The sequence below is a fragment of the Hyperolius riggenbachi genome, chromosome 6 (genome assembly GCF_040937935.1).
Source record: "Hyperolius riggenbachi isolate aHypRig1 chromosome 6, aHypRig1.pri, whole genome shotgun sequence".
NCBI lineage: Eukaryota > Metazoa > Chordata > Amphibia > Anura > Hyperoliidae > Hyperolius > Hyperolius riggenbachi.
Genome location: NC_090651.1, coordinates 22,070,537 through 22,089,583, shown reverse-complemented (window position 1 = coordinate 22,089,583; position 19,047 = coordinate 22,070,537). Strand labels below are relative to the sequence as shown.

Here is a 19,047-nt window from a genome sequence, read left to right as displayed (position 1 = left end):
GGATTCATGGACCTCTATTGCAAAAACACTGTATCATTTAAAGGAAGCATCAGGGGAAAAAAAGCTTTACCAACCCGGGGTGTACTCCAGCCCCTGGCAGCCGCCCTGTGCCCTCGCCGCAGCTACAGTGGCTCCAGGTCCCCTCCGGTGCAGATCGGCATCTACTACACCTGTGCGAGCACCGCTGTCAATCATGCTCACATGGTCTGGAGCATTCTGCGCAGACAGTACTTCTGCGAGGTCTGCATCTGCACCAGAGGCGGCTGGGAGCCACCAGAGCTGCAGCGTGGGCACAGGGCGGCTGGAGGAAGTCTCGGGTAAGTAAAGCTCATTTTTCCCCCTGATGCTTCCTTTAAGAGTTAAACTTCAGAACTCAAATCTCTGCTGTAGTGAAATCATCCTATTTTCACCTGAAGAACATTGCAAAAATCAAGCACTTCATCCCCCCAGAAGATCTGCCAACCTTAGTCCACGCCTTCATCACATCCCGACTGGACTACTGCAATGCTCTCTACACTGGCCTTCCAAAAAAGGTCTTGTACCCCTACAGCTGATACAGAAAACTGCTACCAGACTGCTAACCAACCACATAATGCCAGTCCTGCACTCCCTTCACTAGCTACCTATAGAATGGAGGGTCCTATTCAAGATCGGCCTACTGACATTTAAATCCCTGAATAATCGAGGCCCTGGATACATGAAAGATATGTTGCAGCTATGTAGCAATCCCCACATTCTCAGATCCACAGGTTCTAATAATCTAGTCATACCCAGAGTCCACTTGGAATCCTTTGGTCCCAGAGCCTTCTGTCATGCTGCCCCTACGTTTTGGAACTCCTTCCCTCAACATATCAGGACAGCTCCATCCCTGGACGTGTTTAAAGGGGAACTGAAGAGAGAGGTATATGGAGGCTGTCATGTTTATTTCCTTTTAATCAATACCAGTTGCCTGGCAGCCCTGCTGGTCTATTTCTCTGCAGTAGTATCTGATTAAAACCAGAAACAAGCATGCAGCTAGTCTTGTCAGATCAAACTTATAAGTCTGAGCCACTGAAACACCTGATCTGCTGCATGCTTGTTCAGGGGCTATGGCTAATAGTATTAGAGGCAGAGGACCAGCAGGGCTGCCAGGCAACTAGTATTGTTTAAAAGGAAATAAACATGACAGCCTCCATATACCGCTCTCTTCAGTTCCCCTTTAAATCCAGACTGAAAACCCACCTGTTCAGATTGGCGTTTGCAGAAATATAACTTTTGTTGTGTGAATACTTCATCCTACTACCAATTACTGAATCTGAGAGAGCCTAAGCGCTTTGAGTCCTATGGGAGAAAAGCGCTATAGCAATGTTATTGTATAAGAAGTATATTTCACCAGAGTAATATGCACAACAAATTACTTTTCTCCTATGTTGCTTACAGTAAGAAGTATAAATCTGACTGGTTTTCGACTAGTCCATCTCCTCTTGGGGGGATTCTCAGTATTTCCTTTATTCTTTAGACAAGTCATCCCTGTGAAGAATCTATGCAAAGATGTCGGGCAGCTTCGCTACTCACTCTATACTGTTCTGGTGCTGGACTGAGCAACTGCCGCTGAGCATGGGATTCTGAAAATAAAGCAGTAGAGTGTTGTACTGTGTTAGCCATCCGTAAAAGCAAGGAGTTATTAATCCGGATGATACCATTTATTGGCTAACTTAGAGATGAATAAACAGTAAGCATTCGGCTTATAAAAAGCCTTCGTGGGACTGCTTCCTGACCAAAACTGAAAAACACAGTATATATATATATACATAGGGACATAGGCCCAGTAACACCAAAAACCGCCAGCAGATCCGCAAAACGCTGGAGGTTTTTGAAGCAGATTTTCAGAGCGATTCTTGGCATGTGTAGAGAGATTTTCTAAACATGCCTAGCGTTTTTGGGAGCGTTTTTGGTGTAGCAGATTTCATATATTGTTACAGTAAAGATGTTACTGAACAGCTTCTGTAACAAAAACGCCTGGAAAGCCGCTCTGATCCAGAGTTTTCCAGAGCGGTTTGAGCTTTTCCTATACTTTACATTGAGGCAGAAACGCCTCTGCAAACCGCAAAAATGCTGCAAGAGCCACGTTTGCGGTTTGCTAAAAAACGTCCCATTGAGATACATTAGCCAAGCGTTTTCACGAGCGGCAGCGGTTTTGAAAATGCTACCAAACACGCTTGGTGTGCACCAGCCCATACAGAGGAGAAAAATTCTGTAGCAAACATAAATAAATGTAATTAGATGCCTTAAAGAGACTCCGTAACAAAAATTGCATCCTGTTTTTTATCATCCTACAAGTTCCAAAAGCTATTCTAATGTGTTCTGGCTTACTGCAGCACGTTCTACTATCACCATCTCTGTAATAAATCAACTTATCTCTCTCTTGTCAGACTTGTCAGCCTGTGTCTGGAAGGCTGCCAAGTTCTTCAGTGTTGTGGTTCTGTGATGCATCTCCCCCCTCCAGGCCCCTCTCTGCACACTGCCTGTGTATTATTTAGATTAGGGCAGCTTCTCTCTTCTCTCTTATCTTTTACAAGCTGGATAAATGCTCCTCTGAGCTGGCTGGGTTTTCACATACTGAGGAATTACATGCAGGCAGAGCTGTCTGCACTCTGCAGGAAGAAACAGCCTGACACTTCAGTGGAAGATAGCTGCAGGGGGAAAGAAACACACAAATGATCTCTTGAGATTCAAAAGGAAGGGTGTATACAGGCTGCTTGTGTATGAATGTATTTTCTATGTGTGGACATACTGTACATCAATCTACTTCCTGTTTTGGTGGCCATTTTGTTTGTTTATAAACAAACTTTTCAAAACTGTTTTTAACCACTTTTAATGCGGTGAGGAGCGGCGAAATTGTGACAGAGGGTAATAGGAGATGTCCCCTAACGCACTGGTATGTTTACTTTTGTGCGATTTTAACAATACAGATTCTCTTTAAAGAGAACCCGAGGTGTGTTTAAAGAATGTTATCTGCATACAGAGGCTGAATCTGCCTATACAGCCCAGCCTCTGTTGCTATCCCAAACCCCACTAAGGTCCCCCTGCACTCTGCAATCCCTCATAAATCACAGCCATGCTGTGAGGCTGTGTTTACATCTGTAGTGTCAGTCTCAGCTGCTCCCCCGCCTCCTGCATAGGTCTGGTCCCTGCCCCTGTCCCTTCCCTCCAATCAGCAGGGAGGGAAGGGATGCAGGCGGGGACTGGAGTTCTGCAGGAGGTGGGGAGAGCAGCAGACTGACACTATAGAGATAAACACAGCCAGCTCTGACAAGCTGTTTGTCAGCAGCGTAGCTGTGATTTATGAGGGATTGCAGAGTGCAGGGGGACCTTAGGGGGGTTTGGGATAGCAACAGAGGCTGGGCTGTATAGGCAGATCCAGCCTCTGTATGCAGATAATATTCTTCAAACCCACCTCGGGTTCTCTTTAACTGTTACTTCAGGAGGCTTTCCCAGGCATCTTGGCTAATGCTGGGAATACACGTTTCGTTTTAGCCTTCGATTCGTTCGGTAAACGGATCGATTGTTGAAAACGTATGTGAAAATAGTCATAATCTCATTATAGTTTCGATTATTAGACCCCAAAAACGAACGACTAGTGATCGAACATGTTTGATATTATCTCTCTATCTATCTCTCTTTATCCATCTAATCGAGCCATTGGTAGGCTTGATGGCTGTTCAGATCGATTATATATTCGTTTATGCCGTCCGTCCCTGTACTACGTTTCGTTTCTTTGCAGCCTTCGATCATTGGAAAAACGAAACCATCAGAATCGGAAAAAAAACCGAAACCGTGGGTGGTGATATTAACCGTACGGTCGATTATTTCGGGATCGAAAAGGACAAAAGGCACAATCGAAACGAAGGTTTAAACGAAGGCAAAAACGAAACGTATATTCCCAGCATAAATTGATAACTTCAACAGTTTCCTCAACATAACATGAAGCACTCTGTATGTTGAGGAAACTGTTGATTTTATCAATTTAGCCAGGATGCCTGGGAAAGCCTCCTGAAGTAACAGTTGAAGGCATCTAATTACATTTATTTATGTTTGCTGAAGAATGTTTCTCCTCTGTATGTCAGTGTATATAAGCTGTGTTTTTCAGGAACCAAGTCCACCGAAGGCTTTTTATAAGCCGAAAGCTTACTGTTTGTTCATTTGAAAATAAAGAAGACCCTAAGGGCCCTTTTCCACTAGAGCGATTGTGATTGCTGAATCGCAAAATCGCAAATCGCTAGTGATTTTTAAATCGCTAGGGTTGTTACTTTAACATAGAAATCACGAGAAGTATTTTCCACTACAGTGATTCGATTTGGAAATCGCTAATCGCAAATCGCAATCGCTTGTTGGAGCGATTTTTACAATGATAATGCAATGCAAATGAAAATCGCAAATCGCAATCGCATAACAGAATTAATGAAAAATCACAATCGCTGGCGTTTGTGATTTGTGATTGCGATTGCTAGTGGAAAAGGGCCCTAAGGGTCCTTTTACACTTAATCCGTTGGGTTGGGCATGTGTTTACGTTAGTGCGCGTTTTTTCCCCTAAATGTATAAAAAAAACCTATTTGTACAATCCCCAAACGCTGGCACGTACTAACACACACTAACGCAAACACATGCCCAAAGCAGCGGATTAAATGCAAAAGGACCCTTACAATCCCCCATGAGGGGAGAGACTAGTCCAAAACCTGTCAGATTTTTACAGTGTGTTGTAAATGACAGTGACGTAGAAAAAATATTTGTAGTGCATTTTACTTCAAAATAAATGTTAACATGTTTTGCGATAGTGGTCCTTTCATGTCGGTGTACCTGTTACGTCAAAAAAAAAACTGAGAATTGTGTTACGTGATACTCTTTGTGTTTAAACTACAGCTGCCCATAACATTACTTGATTTGTGGCATCGATATCTGATGCGATCAATCCAGCATGCTGGAAAGATTTTGCTTGGAAGGGCTCTTTCTGTTGTGCAATGGTGATGGTGCTCCATTTTGTGACGACTGACTGCCCCCTCTGCCGGTCACCCCCCCTCGTGTAATGCTGCCCCTCACCCCCGAGCCACTGGGGATTGTGTAAGCCGCTAACCTATGCACCCTGCATCTCGTCTATCCTCTTCTCTCTATTTTTTTTTTTGGGGGGGGGGGTTGTACCTCATGACCCAGTCTCATATACTGATGTCTGGTGGTACACTGGCGATGCAGAGAGGAAACTACCAAAGGCACGCAGTGGATAGGTAATCTGTTTCCACACACATTACATCAGGGGGTTAACTAGAAATCACCGGACCCCCATGCAAAAGTTTGGATGACCCCCTCCCCCCCCTGCTCAGGGCCGTTTTGGGGGGCAGGAGGGGTTTCAGCGTGAGGGGAGAGCTTGGCCACACATCAGCGGGGAGGGGGTACAGTCACCCCCCCCCTCACCTCGGGCTCTCCCCTAAGCGCTTCCCTCAGCATCTATCAGCAGCAGCAGAGCGGGCAGGAACACATACCTCCATCCACTGCGGAGGTCCAACCTCTAAGTGCCTTATGCTACTTCCTGTTTAAACGGGAAGTAGTGTCAGACACTTGGAGAGAGGAACCTTCGGCGGTGGATGGAGGTATGTGTTCCTGCCCGCTCTGCTGCTGCTGATAGATGCTGAGGGGAGAGCCTGTGGTGAGGGGGGTGGGGACTGTACCCTCTCCCCGATGATGTGTGGCCAAGCTCTTCCCTCATACTGCAACCCCTCCGGCCCCCCAAAACGGCCCTGAGCGGGCCCTAGAGGATCCCCGGGTCCCCACGTGGGTGCAGGGGCTGCAGCCCCTATTGTTACGCCCCTGCCATTACATATTGGGGGGGGCTGGCTTCGAAAATGTCTAATAGATTTCATGCTGAAATCGGTCAGGAAATGGCCTGTGGTTTATGATCTTCCTTTCGATCAGAGAGATATCGGTCTTGGTTGATCGGCCACCAAAATCGCTTGTTGTATGGCTACCTTTATTGTTGTTGTCTGTCTGCCATGTTATCGGTGCTGTGCCAGGCCACTGAGACTGTGTCTTTGTGTAACCCACAGGGCAGAGTCCGTACCTTATCTTCACCAACCGGCATGAACTGCGCCAGATCGACCTGATACGGCGAGATTACTCCCGCCTGGCCTCCCAGCTGAAGAATGTGGTGTCGCTAGACGTGGAGGTGATAAGCAAGAGGATTTACTGGTGTGACCTCTACCACCGCAAGATCTACAGGTGAGACCTGCTAAGATGGTTACTGTGTGCTGCGTCGTGCCCTCGTACCCTGGTTCCACCGCAGGTTCCCCGGTAGCAGTAATTGACCAAATTGATCAAATACAGCTTTTCGCCACTGAATGGGGGTTTCGGAAGTCTTCGTGAGCCCGAGTGCTCCTGAAGACAGGCAGCCTGCGCTCACACCCTCTCTCGCGCGCTCACACCTTGGAGCCCCCCGTCTTCGGCAGCACTCGGGCTCCCGAAAACTTCCGAAGCCTCCTCCAGCGGGTGATTCAAACGGGGGAGCCAGGACTGTAACGAGGGGCCCGGGAGAAGAGAGGGAAGGCTCGTTAGAACCCAGAGCCTTCCCAATCCTTAGGTAAGTAACAGGTTCATTTTTAATTTTTTTTTTACAATTCCCATTGGCTTTAACCTATATATTGTCCTTGACTTGCAATTACCTGCACTGTGTGTCCTTGTATTGTTCTTGTCTGTGTCTGTTAAACAACTGCAAAGTCAGTCCTTGTAAGTGCAAACTGGCCAAATAAAACTGATTCTGTTTCTGACTTGCATGCAATTTTTATGCAAATTGTAGGCAGCTCGGAGTTGGGACAAGGAAATGCTTTTCCTGTTGTGTTTGATTGGCTTAGTCCTAAGCTGCATACAATTTGAATGGAATTTACATGCGATCAGCATTCTTTGCATGTCATTGACCTGCCCTACCTACATCTCGGAGCTTGTTCACAGGTATACACCAGGTTTGTTCCCTCCGGTCATCCAGCGGCCTTCACCTAACTGGCCCGAGCATTTCCCACTCCCACGCTTGCCTACAGGATTTCTCAAGAGCTTCTTCCACCCTCTGGATTTCCCTTCCACTGCCCAGCATTACAACATTACAGAAAACCATCAATACTCACCTCTTTAAGATGGCCTACCCACCCCCTGCCACACAGTAACTCTCTACTGAATACTTAGGGCCTGTTTCCACTTGTGCTGCACGTGTCAGCGAGACGCACGGCGGCACTTCCGGGTCTGCGGGTACGCAGACGAATCCCACCAGCCGTGCCATGCACGGCTATGGGATTCGCAGCCTCATGCACAACTTCGGATTCATCCCTATGGCAGAGTTTCCCCGTGCAATTTGCCTGCGGCGAAACTCTGCGGATTCGTCCATTGAAAACGGGCCCTTACAATCACCTAGCGATTTTGTTAATTTTTCTCTAGTGTTTTTCTAGCGCTTTCAGGGCGATTTTGTGTCCAGTAAAAAAGCTTTTTTTTGAGCGATTTCAGAGTGTAGCGATCAGCCAGTGATTGGTGGGTAGTAGTTTTTATTTGAAAAATAATGGGAAAAGCGCTCAAAAATTGCTGCACTAAAAAAACAAAACGCAATTTTTGAAGCGATTATATACTTATAATGGAAGCGCTATCGCTTCAAAAATGCTGCATGCACTGCGTTTGCGATTTCTAAAATAGAAATCGCAAACGCAGTTTTTATGGCGCTTTTTCCAGTGAGAAAAAGCGCCAAGTGTGAACTAGCTCTTATTCTACAGCCCTACCTAGTGTTACCATCTTCTCCCCCCCCCCCCCTTCTTCTTTAGAATGTAAGCCTTTGGCAGGGTACTCCATTTCCTAGTGTTTTCTACCTGATTATGTGCTCCTTTCCTATGCCAGCCTCGTACTTGTATTACTGGACGTACCTAACCAGCCCAAATCACTTGATTTCCTATCTTGTACCCTGTTTGCCTTGTATAGCTTTGTCTTATGTTGTATAACCGTGTTACATCTGTCATCCTTTGTATCATTGCATGTATTTATTGTCCAGCACTGTGAAATATGTCGGCGCTTTATAAATACAATAAGTAAATAATAATAATCTATATCGCATGACTGGGGTTTAGTTCTATAGCCTCATCACAGCATACGCTGCTAGTGATGGACTCTTGTTTGTTGCAGTGCCCCCCTGGAGCGCGCTGCGGATCCCTCGGAGCACATTGTACTGATTAACAGTCACCTGCACTCCCCCGAGGGGCTCGCTGTGGACTGGATCCACAAGAACATCTACTGGACCGATTCCGGCAACAAGACCATCTCTGTGGCAACCACTGATGGCTGCAAGAGGAAGACCCTTTTCAACCAGAGCCTGCGGGACCCCCGAGCTATTGCCGTGGACCCCACATCCGGGTGAGTGCGGCATGCTGGGCGAATGCAATGAGACTCGTAGAGTTGATCCAGGGATTTATCTGACTGCCATCTGGAGGCAGGAAGGAATTTTTACCCTTTTAAAGCAGAACTTAAGATTCAGTAAAATCAAAGTGTTTCACTCACCTGGGGCTTCCCCAAGCCCCCTGCAGCCGTCCTGTCCTGCGCCGGTCCTCAATGATCCTCCGCTCTCCCGTCGCGGTGCATTTCCATTACTTGTAAGTCGACAGCAACTGTGCTTGTGCAGCCCTGGCCACGCGGATCCTTCCCAGGGCTGGTTCTAGACTTTTTAGCCGCCTGAGGCAAATTTGTGAAAAAACGCCAAAGCCCCCCCACCCGAATGGGTAGCCTGGAGGGGGTGGCAAGCAGGAAGGGGGGATTAGGCACAGTGGAGTCTTCCAATCTGCGCTCCCCCTCCGACTATTAATGCGGCAGGTATATTGTCAGGCAGTGGGCGGGGAGGACTCCCCTCTTCCACGTTCCAGCGTGGGTTCCACTTTTGTCACTTCCTGCAATGCCGTCCACTTACAGTACAGTGGGCGGCATTGCAGGAAGTGACGAGACTGGAATGCACGCTGGAACGTGGAAAAGGTGAGTCCTCCATGTCCGCTGCCTGACAGTATACCTGCCGCATTAATAGCCTGAGAGGGATCACAGATCGGGGGGCTCAGATGGGGGCCCCTCCCCACCACTGTGCCTAATACTCTCTGCCTGCTCGCTACCCCCTCCATCTTGGTGGCCCCCGAATTTTTCCGCCTGAGGAACCCGTCTCACCCCGCCTAATGGACGGACCGGCCTTGATCCTTCCTGTGTACCCGTCCGCAATACCATCCTGCAGGATGGGAATGTGAAGAAGGCTACGCATGGCCAGGGCTGCACAAGCACAGTTGCCGTTGACTTACGAGTTAGTGGTAACGAAACTGCCCCGCCACGGGAGAACGGATGATCATTGAGGACCGGCGCGGGACAGGACGGCTGCAGGGGGCTGGGGAAGCCCCAGGTGATTGAAAAACTTTGATTTTACTGAATCTTCAGTTCTGCTTTAGGGCCGGTTCACACTTGTTTTAATAACGCATCAGTGGCTCTGTTTTTGGGCCTAGACCAAAACTGGAGCCACGGATACAAATGTTAAAAATAGCAGCCGTCTTCACACAATTCTCAAAATGGATCCTGGGGAACTGTTTTGAAAAAACTGAACGGAGATTCTGGATTTGTTGGGACTTCAAATCAAGCCAGCGGCGAGTGGGGAACTCGCTCACATCCTTGTTCCACCGTTCTCCGCGTCACTTCCTGCAATGCCGCCCACAGAAGTACAAAGGGCGGCATTACAGGAAGTGACGCGGCGAGCGGTGGAACGCAAGGAAGTGAGTAAGTTCCCCGCTCGCTGCTGGATTGATTTGAACAAAACTAGCTGGAGGGGGAGCACAGAAGGGGGGACCTCCCCCCCCTTCACACCGCTGTGCCCACTGCCCCCTTTCCTGGCTGCTACCCCCTCCAGCATGGCCCACCCCACGGCTATGGACCCGGACACATTTTTAACAACGTACATGGACTGGAAAACATGCTGCAAAAGGGCAGCACAGATCCATTTTTTTATCCGTTTACGTTCCAGGTTTGAAAACCGGAGCCCGGACCACGGATTGCGTTCTGCAACCGCACCTAGTGTGGACCGAGCCTTAAAGAGAATCTGTATTGTTAAAATCGCACAAAAGTAAACATACCAGTGCGTTAGGGGACATCTCCTATTCCCCTCTGTCACAATTTCGCCGCTCCCCGCCGCATTAAAAGTGGTTAAAAACAGCTTTAAAAAGTTTGTTTATAAACAAACAAAATGGCCACAAAAACAGGAAGTAGGTTGATGTACAGTATGTCCACACATAGAAAATACATCCATACACAAGCAGGCTGTATATAGCCTTCCTTTTGAATCTCAAGAGATCATTTGTGTGTTTCTTTCCTCCCTGAGGGGGGAGTGCATAGCAGAACCACAACACTGAAGAACTTGGCAGCCTTCCAGACACAGGCTGACAAGTCTGACAAGGGAAAGATACATTGATTTATTACAGAGACTGTGATTGTACAAAGTGTTGCAGTAAGCCAGAACACATTAGAATAGCGTTTGGAACTTGTAGGATGATAAAAAACAGGATGCAATTTTTGTTACGGAGTCTCTTTAACCTCCCTGGCGGTCAATTAAATCCACCAGGGAGGCAGCGCAGCACTATTTTTAATTTTTTTTTTTTTTTTTAAATCATGTAGCTAGCCTAGCGCTAGCTACATGATAGCCACTGAGCAGCGGCATCCCCCCACCCCCTCCGCATCAGGAAATCCCGTTCTGAGCGGGATTTCCTTTAGGGCTTCCCCTGTCGCCATGGCATCGTGACGTCAGAGGGAGTCCCGATCCACCCCTCAGCGCTGCCTGGCACTGATTGGCCAGGCAGCGCAATGGGTCTCAGGGGGTGGGGGCACCCTCTAACACGGCGAATCGGCGCGGAGCGGCGGCGATCGGAGGTAACACGCAGCTAGCAAAGTGCTCAGCTCGGGGTTACCGCTAAGGAGGTTAAACCTTATTGGCCCAGACCTTGTAAGATTTTCTGCCTTCCCCTGGATCAACTGGGATATGTGCAAGTTCAGGATGGTGGTTTTTTTTTCATTTTGTTTTACTTTATTCAACCAAATTAACTATCTAACTAGATTCCGTGCTGGACACTATTAAACATTGATGTGCTGTGTGTGGTAGGAATCTGTTTGTTTCTTTCAGAAAGGTATCAATCATTTTGGAACATTGGGTGGAACTCTATATGTGTATGGCCAGAAAGCACAGATGGTGTCTTGTACAGTACAATATGATCCATTGTCCCTAAACTTTCCCAGACATTCCCAGTCCCATGAATTGTCCTCTTATCTTCTGTGTGATTTACAACTTCCACACTACACAGCCTTTCTATAATCTCTGATTTATTTACATGGGGATACCCAGATGGTGGCCAAGAGCCACATGGGGTCACTGTTTCCTGCAGTGCATACACAGCTTAGGGCAGGACACAGGTAGGACATATGGATGACCACAGGCCACACATAAGGTATAATTGAATCTTTTTGCAAAGCAAAAGTTTGCTTTCTTAAAACAGAAGGTATGTGTGATAGTTTAGGTTGGAGCGAGCATATGATGTCTCCCACAATGCATCACTGCCCAATATGCAAATCATTATTTGTTGTCCCTGTAACTAACCACGCCTCCAGATCCGCTGGAATGCAATGATGTGTCAGCTTGTTCATTATACAGAGCCACAATAATTATTATTATTGATTTATATGGCGCCAGCATCTTCCGCAGCGCTGTACAACAGCATACAGGGTATAATTCCATTCCAGCACGGCGGCGTAGTGGTTTGCGCTCTCGCCTTGCAGCGCTGGGTCCCTGGTTCAAATCCCATCCAGGTCAACATCTGCAAGGAGTTTGTATGTTCTCCCCGTGTCTGTGTGGGTTTCCTCAGGGCACTCTGGTTTCCTCCCACATCCCAAAAACATACAGATAAGTTAATTGGCTTCCACCTGAAATTGGCTCTAGACTACATACACTACACGATATAGACATATGACTATGGTAGGGACTAGACATATGACTATGGTAGGGACTAGATTGTGAGCCCCTCTGAGGCACAGTTAGTGACAAGACAATATACTCTGTACAGCGCTGCGGAAGATGTCAGCACTATAGAAATACTAAATAATAATAATAACAATACAAAGCATACAATACAAAAAGTTAATACAAGACAAGAAGTTATAACAGCTAAAACAGTGAACAAATTAACAACATATTGTTACACAGAGGCGGGAGGTATGTACACCCATTACACAGCATTTTGAGATGAAAGGGAAGAGAGCCCTGGCCAAAGGCCTCACAGTCTAAACATAGGACAGTAGGTAATCCAACATGCATACAGACTGTTTCTGATTGGCTGATCCTCATCAGTGCATGGCACGGATTTAAGTGGCTCTATGGGGAAGGATTTGAAGCTAGTGTTGCTCGGATACCCCTCAATCATGAATTTGAGTAAATCCGGCCACAGCAGAATCGAAATCTGGATACGCCGTGATCGAGATCCGGATTTGAATCGGAGCTCCGGATTCGACTCGGATTTTAGCCGTGATTACATGTAGTATTCGTGATCACGGATTTGACTTTAACCCTAACAGCAAAGCCCTTATACATGCTACAATCACCAAAATTGCACGGATTATAAAGGTGATCAGTGGCTACAACTTACATTTTTCAAAAAGAACTAATAGTTTTTGAGAAAATCGATTTTAAAGTTTTAAATGAAAAAAGTTTTTGTGATTGAAAACCGCCAAAACCCGCCGAACAAGGGGAAAATTTTTTTTTTCTTTGAAAAAGACCTTCTAGTTTTTGAGAAAATCAATTTTAAAGTTTGAAAGGAAAAAAGTATACATGCAAATGTGGTAAATACATTAACTGTCATTTACCGCATTTAAATGTATACTATTTTCCTTTGAAACTTTAAAATCGATTTTCTCAAAAACTAGAAGGTCTTTTTGAAAAAATTTGGTGTTTATATCATGTCAGGGCTTGTTCACAATGCAGGCGTTTTCTCAATTTTATCACTGCATGCGCTTTTTAAAAACGCCCCCTGATCATTTGTGCAATAAATGTCTTATGAGAAGGTTCATATCCGTGCGGCAAAATCTGTTTGCAGTGTAGGCAGCCAATAGATCCCTCTTTGATCAGATTCGATTACAGAGGGATCCATCTGCTCGTCGATCTGGTGACAATCGACCAGTGTATGGCTGCCTTCAGAGGCTACAAAGGACCAAACACTAAGAAGGCTTTTTGGTCCTTTGTAGCCCCTTACACACTCCTAGGAGTGAGTTCTGGTTCACCGTGAGCTTACCGGATAGTCTGTAACGTTGAATCTTTTTGAAGATCTGTTGGCTGCCCGTACACCACAGATCATTTCCTAATCGATTTCAGCTTGAAATCTCACAGGAATCATCCTAGTGACGACACTTCCAAGTCCCGACACCTTGCTGCTTCCACCACTGTCCCCCTAAATGTTAATGTCCCCCACAGTATGACGTCACACATGCACCAGTGCTTCAATATACAGAAGAAGGAGCAACTGGACACTAGCCACGTTCAGACAGGTGCGATTTTAATGCTCAGGCATTGGGACAGTGGGGGGGGGGGGGGGGGGGGGAGAACATAAACATTTTGGGTGATAGCGTCTGGGGGTTCTGTTGCGTTTGTTGCTCATCATGATCGCTGATGCCGTTACTGGGATTTCCCCACTTGCTTTCTCGATACAATCACCCAATGCCAAGTCAAATCGTGGATCGGGCATGTACTTTGCGTCACCAGTCATCCAAATCAATGGTCGATCTGGCCGTAAAATTAATAGATAGTATCTTGGAGAAATCGCCATCGCCTCCATTGACTTTCATTAGCCTTGCACTTTTGGAATCGGTAGCGATTCCAAAGAATTTTTATAACAGTTTTGGGTCCCAGCCCTTATGCCTGGTACACACCATGCAATTTCCCGTCAGATCGACAGGTTGAATCGATGTCTGTCGGGTCCGATCTGATTCCCAATCATTCTTCTGATCTATTTTCTGATCTTTTCTATACAAAATGGATCAGTTAAGCGGACCCAAACCAAGCATTTTTTTAATTCAAAATATTTAGAGACATTTCTGACACATACAAAGATAAACACTCCTTCAAGCCTATGAGCATTTCAGTGCATGCTTTTTACCCTTCTCTTTTCATAACTAGGGTTATACAGGTGGCAGCCATTACTTCTGAGCTTAGTAGGAGGTTTTAGATCATGGGTGTGTTTGTCATCAGCTACCCTCCCTCACAGGGGCGTCGTCTATGTGAAATCTCACACAAGCTGAGATCACCTCCCCTGTGGCACCATCAGTAGCACCCTGTGTTTTGTTTTAGTTTTTTATCTCCTCCACCAGTCTGCCGGATTCTGTCCCGGCAATATGAAAGGAAGGGAGGAGTTCCTCCAATAAATGTAAAATATTTTATATTTGTCATCATGCAGCTGAAAAAAGGCTGCTATTTATTATTGTAAGTTAGAAAATAGATTTTATTTGTAAAATCTTGTATTTTTAATTTGGGTCCTTTTTAACCCCCTTGCCGGTCTAATTCCCGCCGGCAAGGGGGCAGCGCAGCGCTTTTCTTTAATTTATTTATTTTTTAATCATGTAGCGAGCCCAGGGCTCGCTACATGATAGCCGCTCAGCAGCAGCATCCCCCAACCCACTTCGATCTCCTTCTGCGATCAGAGTAAGCAGTTCAGAACGGGATTTCCTGCTGGGCTTCCCCGGTCACCATGGCGACGGGGCGGGATGACATCATGGACGTCGGAACTTCAGAGGGAATCCCGATCCACCCCTCAGCGCTGCCTGGCACTGATTGGCCAGGCTGCGCAAGGGGTCTGGAGGGGGGGGGGGGGGCGGCGCGGCTGTTCGGCGGCGATCGGATGTTACAAGCAGCTAGCAAAGTGCTAGCTGCATGTAACAAAAAAAAATATGCAAATCGTCCCAGCGGGGCCTGAGAAATCCTCCTGCGCAGGTTACCCTGAGCTGAGCTCGGGATAACCGGCAAGGAGGTTGAGCGATCGGCAATCAGATCAGACCTGTTGATTGATTCGATCTGATGGAAATTGCATGGTGTGTACCAGGCATTTCGACTGTTAAAGAGCAGAAATGGAACCTGTATTAGAAGAGACTTATAAGAGGGGGAATCAGAGTGTAGAGTGTAAGGACGAGCAGCTAATGGGGTGAGTTCAGGTGGTGGACAGGCGACGACTCCTCCATGTAGTTTTGTCCTCAGACGCGATATGAGACTTTTTTTCACCACTGAGTAACAGTGCCGCGTGTCATATGACACTCGCTGTGTTACGGAACGCTGCCTTTCAGCTGCATGTAATAGCAGACTAACAGCAATTGTGGCCGGCAGCCAAGCAGCTCGACAGACAGTACAGCCGTTCGTGGAAAAGAGGCCTAATAGCTGCCCAGGGAGATCACTGGGGAACTCGGGCAGTGCAGGAAGTGATTACAACATTTCTGGACCAAAAACCAAGGCTGAGGGGGGGGGGGGGGGGGTGCAATTGACACACTCTCACATTTTTTTATCTATGCCCTTCACTCTGAAGCTGTTCTCTTCCAGGAAAGAGTTATATGGCTGTGATTCCTTATCAGTGAGGGTTACACTATAGTCAGACTAGTCCCAACTGGAGAGAAACTGTCACTCAGTCACTCACATACCTAAATGTTACGTTTTTCAGGCAAAAAAAAGAAAGACAGGCTAGTTATTTATATGCTTAGTACTGTTCATACACATGTCCATGTCCTAATTTCACGTCACCTTGGTATTCCTTTAAAGCAGCCATACTATCCCAGAAAAACAAAACCACATACCTAATTAGATAAATACTCGTTCCAGACATTTTCCATCTTTACAGCCTGAAGCCAATCCTGATGTTATGTCCTCCCTTGAAGAGAAACTGTGACCAAGAATTGAACTTCACCCCAATCAGTAGCTGATACCCCCTTTCCCATGGGAAATCTTTTCCTTTTCACAAACATATCATCAGGGGGCGCTGTATGGCTGATATTGTGGAGAAACCCCTCCCACAAGAATCTCTAAGGACCATGGTCCTGGCTGTTTCCTGTCTGTGAACTTCGTTGCATTGTGGGAAATAGCTGTTTACAGCTGTTTACAACTGCCAAAAAAGCAAGCAGCAGCTACATCACCTGCCAGCAGTAAAAATGTCACCATGTAATAAATGTCAGAATGTATATGAGGGAGAGGAAAGATTTTACACTGGGCAAACACTGACTAAATCTTATTGTAAAAATGAAGCACTTTTTTTTATTACATTATTGTCACTGGAGTTCCTCTTTAAAGGTGGCCACACATCATACAATTTTTTTTTTTCTGTTCAATACAAGAATAGCAATCAATTTTTCTGACTGATTGTAACAATTAAAAAATCTGACCAATGTACCACACACCTATGTACAATTTTTCCCAAATCATGAATGAAATAATTGAAAGCTCAGAAAAAATTGATTGGGACTGTACGTCAAGTAATTGAGAATCCATCACACACCATACAATTCTTCATAAAGTTGGTCTGAAACTTCCAACATGTCCAATCTCCAAAAATCGGGAAAAAAAATGGGAAATCCGATAGGATTTATTTATTTTTTTTTTTATTTTTTTTTATTTTTTTTTTTATCAATCAATTTTTTTATTGAAATAAGAAAAGACAAATACAGTAGCAAATTATATAAAACATAGGTACTATTAGAATAGCAAGCAGGATGAATCGATAGGATTTATTGATCGCAAACAAAGAAGAAAAGCTCTGCATTTTTCAAGACAACTGATTGTAATTATCGAATTGGTGAAAAATTGGATGTTTTAATTGTATGGTGTGTGGCCACCTTTACTTTTTTTTTTCTTTTAGAAATTGCTCATGTCATATTTAGGTTGCTTTGTGAACACATGCGAGTACAGCATAGGCAGTATTTCGGCCGCTTCTGCAGAGGGGTGGGGTGTATTTTCCTTTCTCAGCCTCCTGTCACACTGAACTGCCCTCAGCCAATCAGTGAGGAATATGGGAGGGGAGATAACAAGCTTCCTTCTCCCCAACAATGTACCAAATAGAACCAGGCTGAGTGAAATGAGATCTATTACAGCAGACCCATTTATGATTATATAGGAATGCTTGCAATGCAGGGACAGGTTGTAGACTGCATAATAAACACAGCGCAGTGGGTAGATGGGATTTGATTTTGTGGTTGACAATTCCGCTTTTAAACGTTTCTTACTCATATTGATGTTTCTCTTCTTCAGTTTTATGTTCTGGTCAGACTGGGGAGAACCATCTAAAATCGAGAAGGCCGGACTGAACGGAGGGGACCGGCAGGTGCTGGTGTCCGATGACATTGAATGGCCCAATGGGATCACGTTAGGTGAGTAGAGGCTTGTGTGCACCAGATGGAGATGGTCAATGAGATGCAAATGATTCAGACTTGTATGCAAATGTATGCAAATATATGCAGCCTAGAACTCGCCAACTCAGAATGCTCAGGAAGCGCATTGGATTGGCTCTATTCTGAGTTGCATATAATTTGCAAGACATTTGCATGCAAGTTGAAAATTATTTGCATCTCATTAACAGATCTAAACTGTTTCAGAACAGCAGATATTAGCACTGGGCTGCACTAGTAAATCATGTATGATCTTATTTCTACGGTGGCATAGTGGGCAGCACGGTGGTGTCATGGTTAGCACTCTCGTCTTGCAGCGCTGGATTCCCGGTTTGAATCCTGCCCAGGGCACTGCCTGCAAGGAGTTTGTATGTTCTCCCCGTGTCTGTGTGGGTTTCCTCCAGGTGCTCCGGTTTCCTCCCACATCCAAAAAAATGCAGATAAGTTAATTGACTTCCCCCTAAATTGGCCTTAGGTACACACTATATGTATAGACTACGATACCCTCTCTCCCTGAAATTAATACATCCCCTAAAAGTAAGCATTTGCAGGAATTTTGAGCATGCTCCAAATATAAGCCCTCCCCTGAAAGTAAGCCCTAGCGGCCGTAAGGGGAAACAGTATGGCAATTTGTGTTTCTGCTGGAGTCAATGGTCTCGCAGGTGGGACCAAGGCTCCACTATTGGGCCAATCACTGCACTATTTGCTACTCAGCGAGTGTGGTGATTGGCACAATAATGGATCCATGGTCCCGCCTGCAAGACTATCGGCTCCAGTAGAAAAACAAGTTGCTGTACTTCTTCCTCGTAGGCTGAAGATCGAGGGCATGGAGCTGGGGGAAAGAAGAGGATGCAGGGGACAGTGTGACATGGAGCTGGGGGTAAGATGGTGATGCAGGGGGACGTCGGAGGGCATAGAGGACACCAGGAGGATATAGGGAGACACAGGAGGACGGGATAGATAAGGACACAGGTACAGAGGAGGACACACCAGGAGGACACTAAAGGTACAAGGGGGACACAGGCACACAAGAGGTGGATCCAGCAGAGGAAAAGCTGGGGAAGGCAGGAGGACACACAGCACAGGAACTTGTGTGTTCAGAGAAATATAAGACTCCCCTGAATATAAGCCCTAGCACATCTTTTGGTGCAAAAATTGATATAGACACTGTCTCATTTTCGGGGAAACACGATACATACACTACACGGTATACATAGACATACGACTATGGCAGGGATTAGACTCTGAGCCCCTTTGAGGGACAGTTAAAGGAGTTCTTCGGGAAGGGAGGGGGGGTTAAAATAAAAACGGACACTTACCTGGGGCTTCTACCGGCCCTCTAAAGCTGTAATGTCCCGCGCCGTCCTCCAACGATCACCGTTCTCCACCGCCGGTCCCGGTCTGATAGGCATCTGTGTCCCACAGCGGCCGCGTGTCATCGGGAGCTTACTGTGCAGATGCAGTACAAGAAAACTTCGTACTGCACATGCGCAGTAAGCTCCTGATGCTGCGCGGGAGCGAGCATTATACCGGGACCGGCGGCGGGGAACTGAGGATCGTAGGAGGACGGCGCGGGACATTACAGCT

At 46.3% G+C, this 19,047-nt stretch overlaps 1 protein-coding gene across 2 annotated transcripts in view; it reads left to right on the top strand.

Moving 5' to 3' along the window:
- The window catches only part of LRP8 (LDL receptor related protein 8), a 308,337-nt gene that overhangs the window by 256,150 nt on the left and 33,140 nt on the right, over positions 1-19,047 (top strand). For both annotated transcript variants that reach the window (XM_068238989.1, XM_068238988.1), the window contains 3 exons: positions 6,075-6,246; positions 8,179-8,406; positions 17,324-17,442. In XM_068238989.1, the coding sequence (XP_068095090.1) occupies positions 6,075-6,246; positions 8,179-8,406; positions 17,324-17,442 (519 nt within the window). The remainder of the gene's footprint in view (positions 1-6,074; positions 6,247-8,178; positions 8,407-17,323; positions 17,443-19,047) is intronic.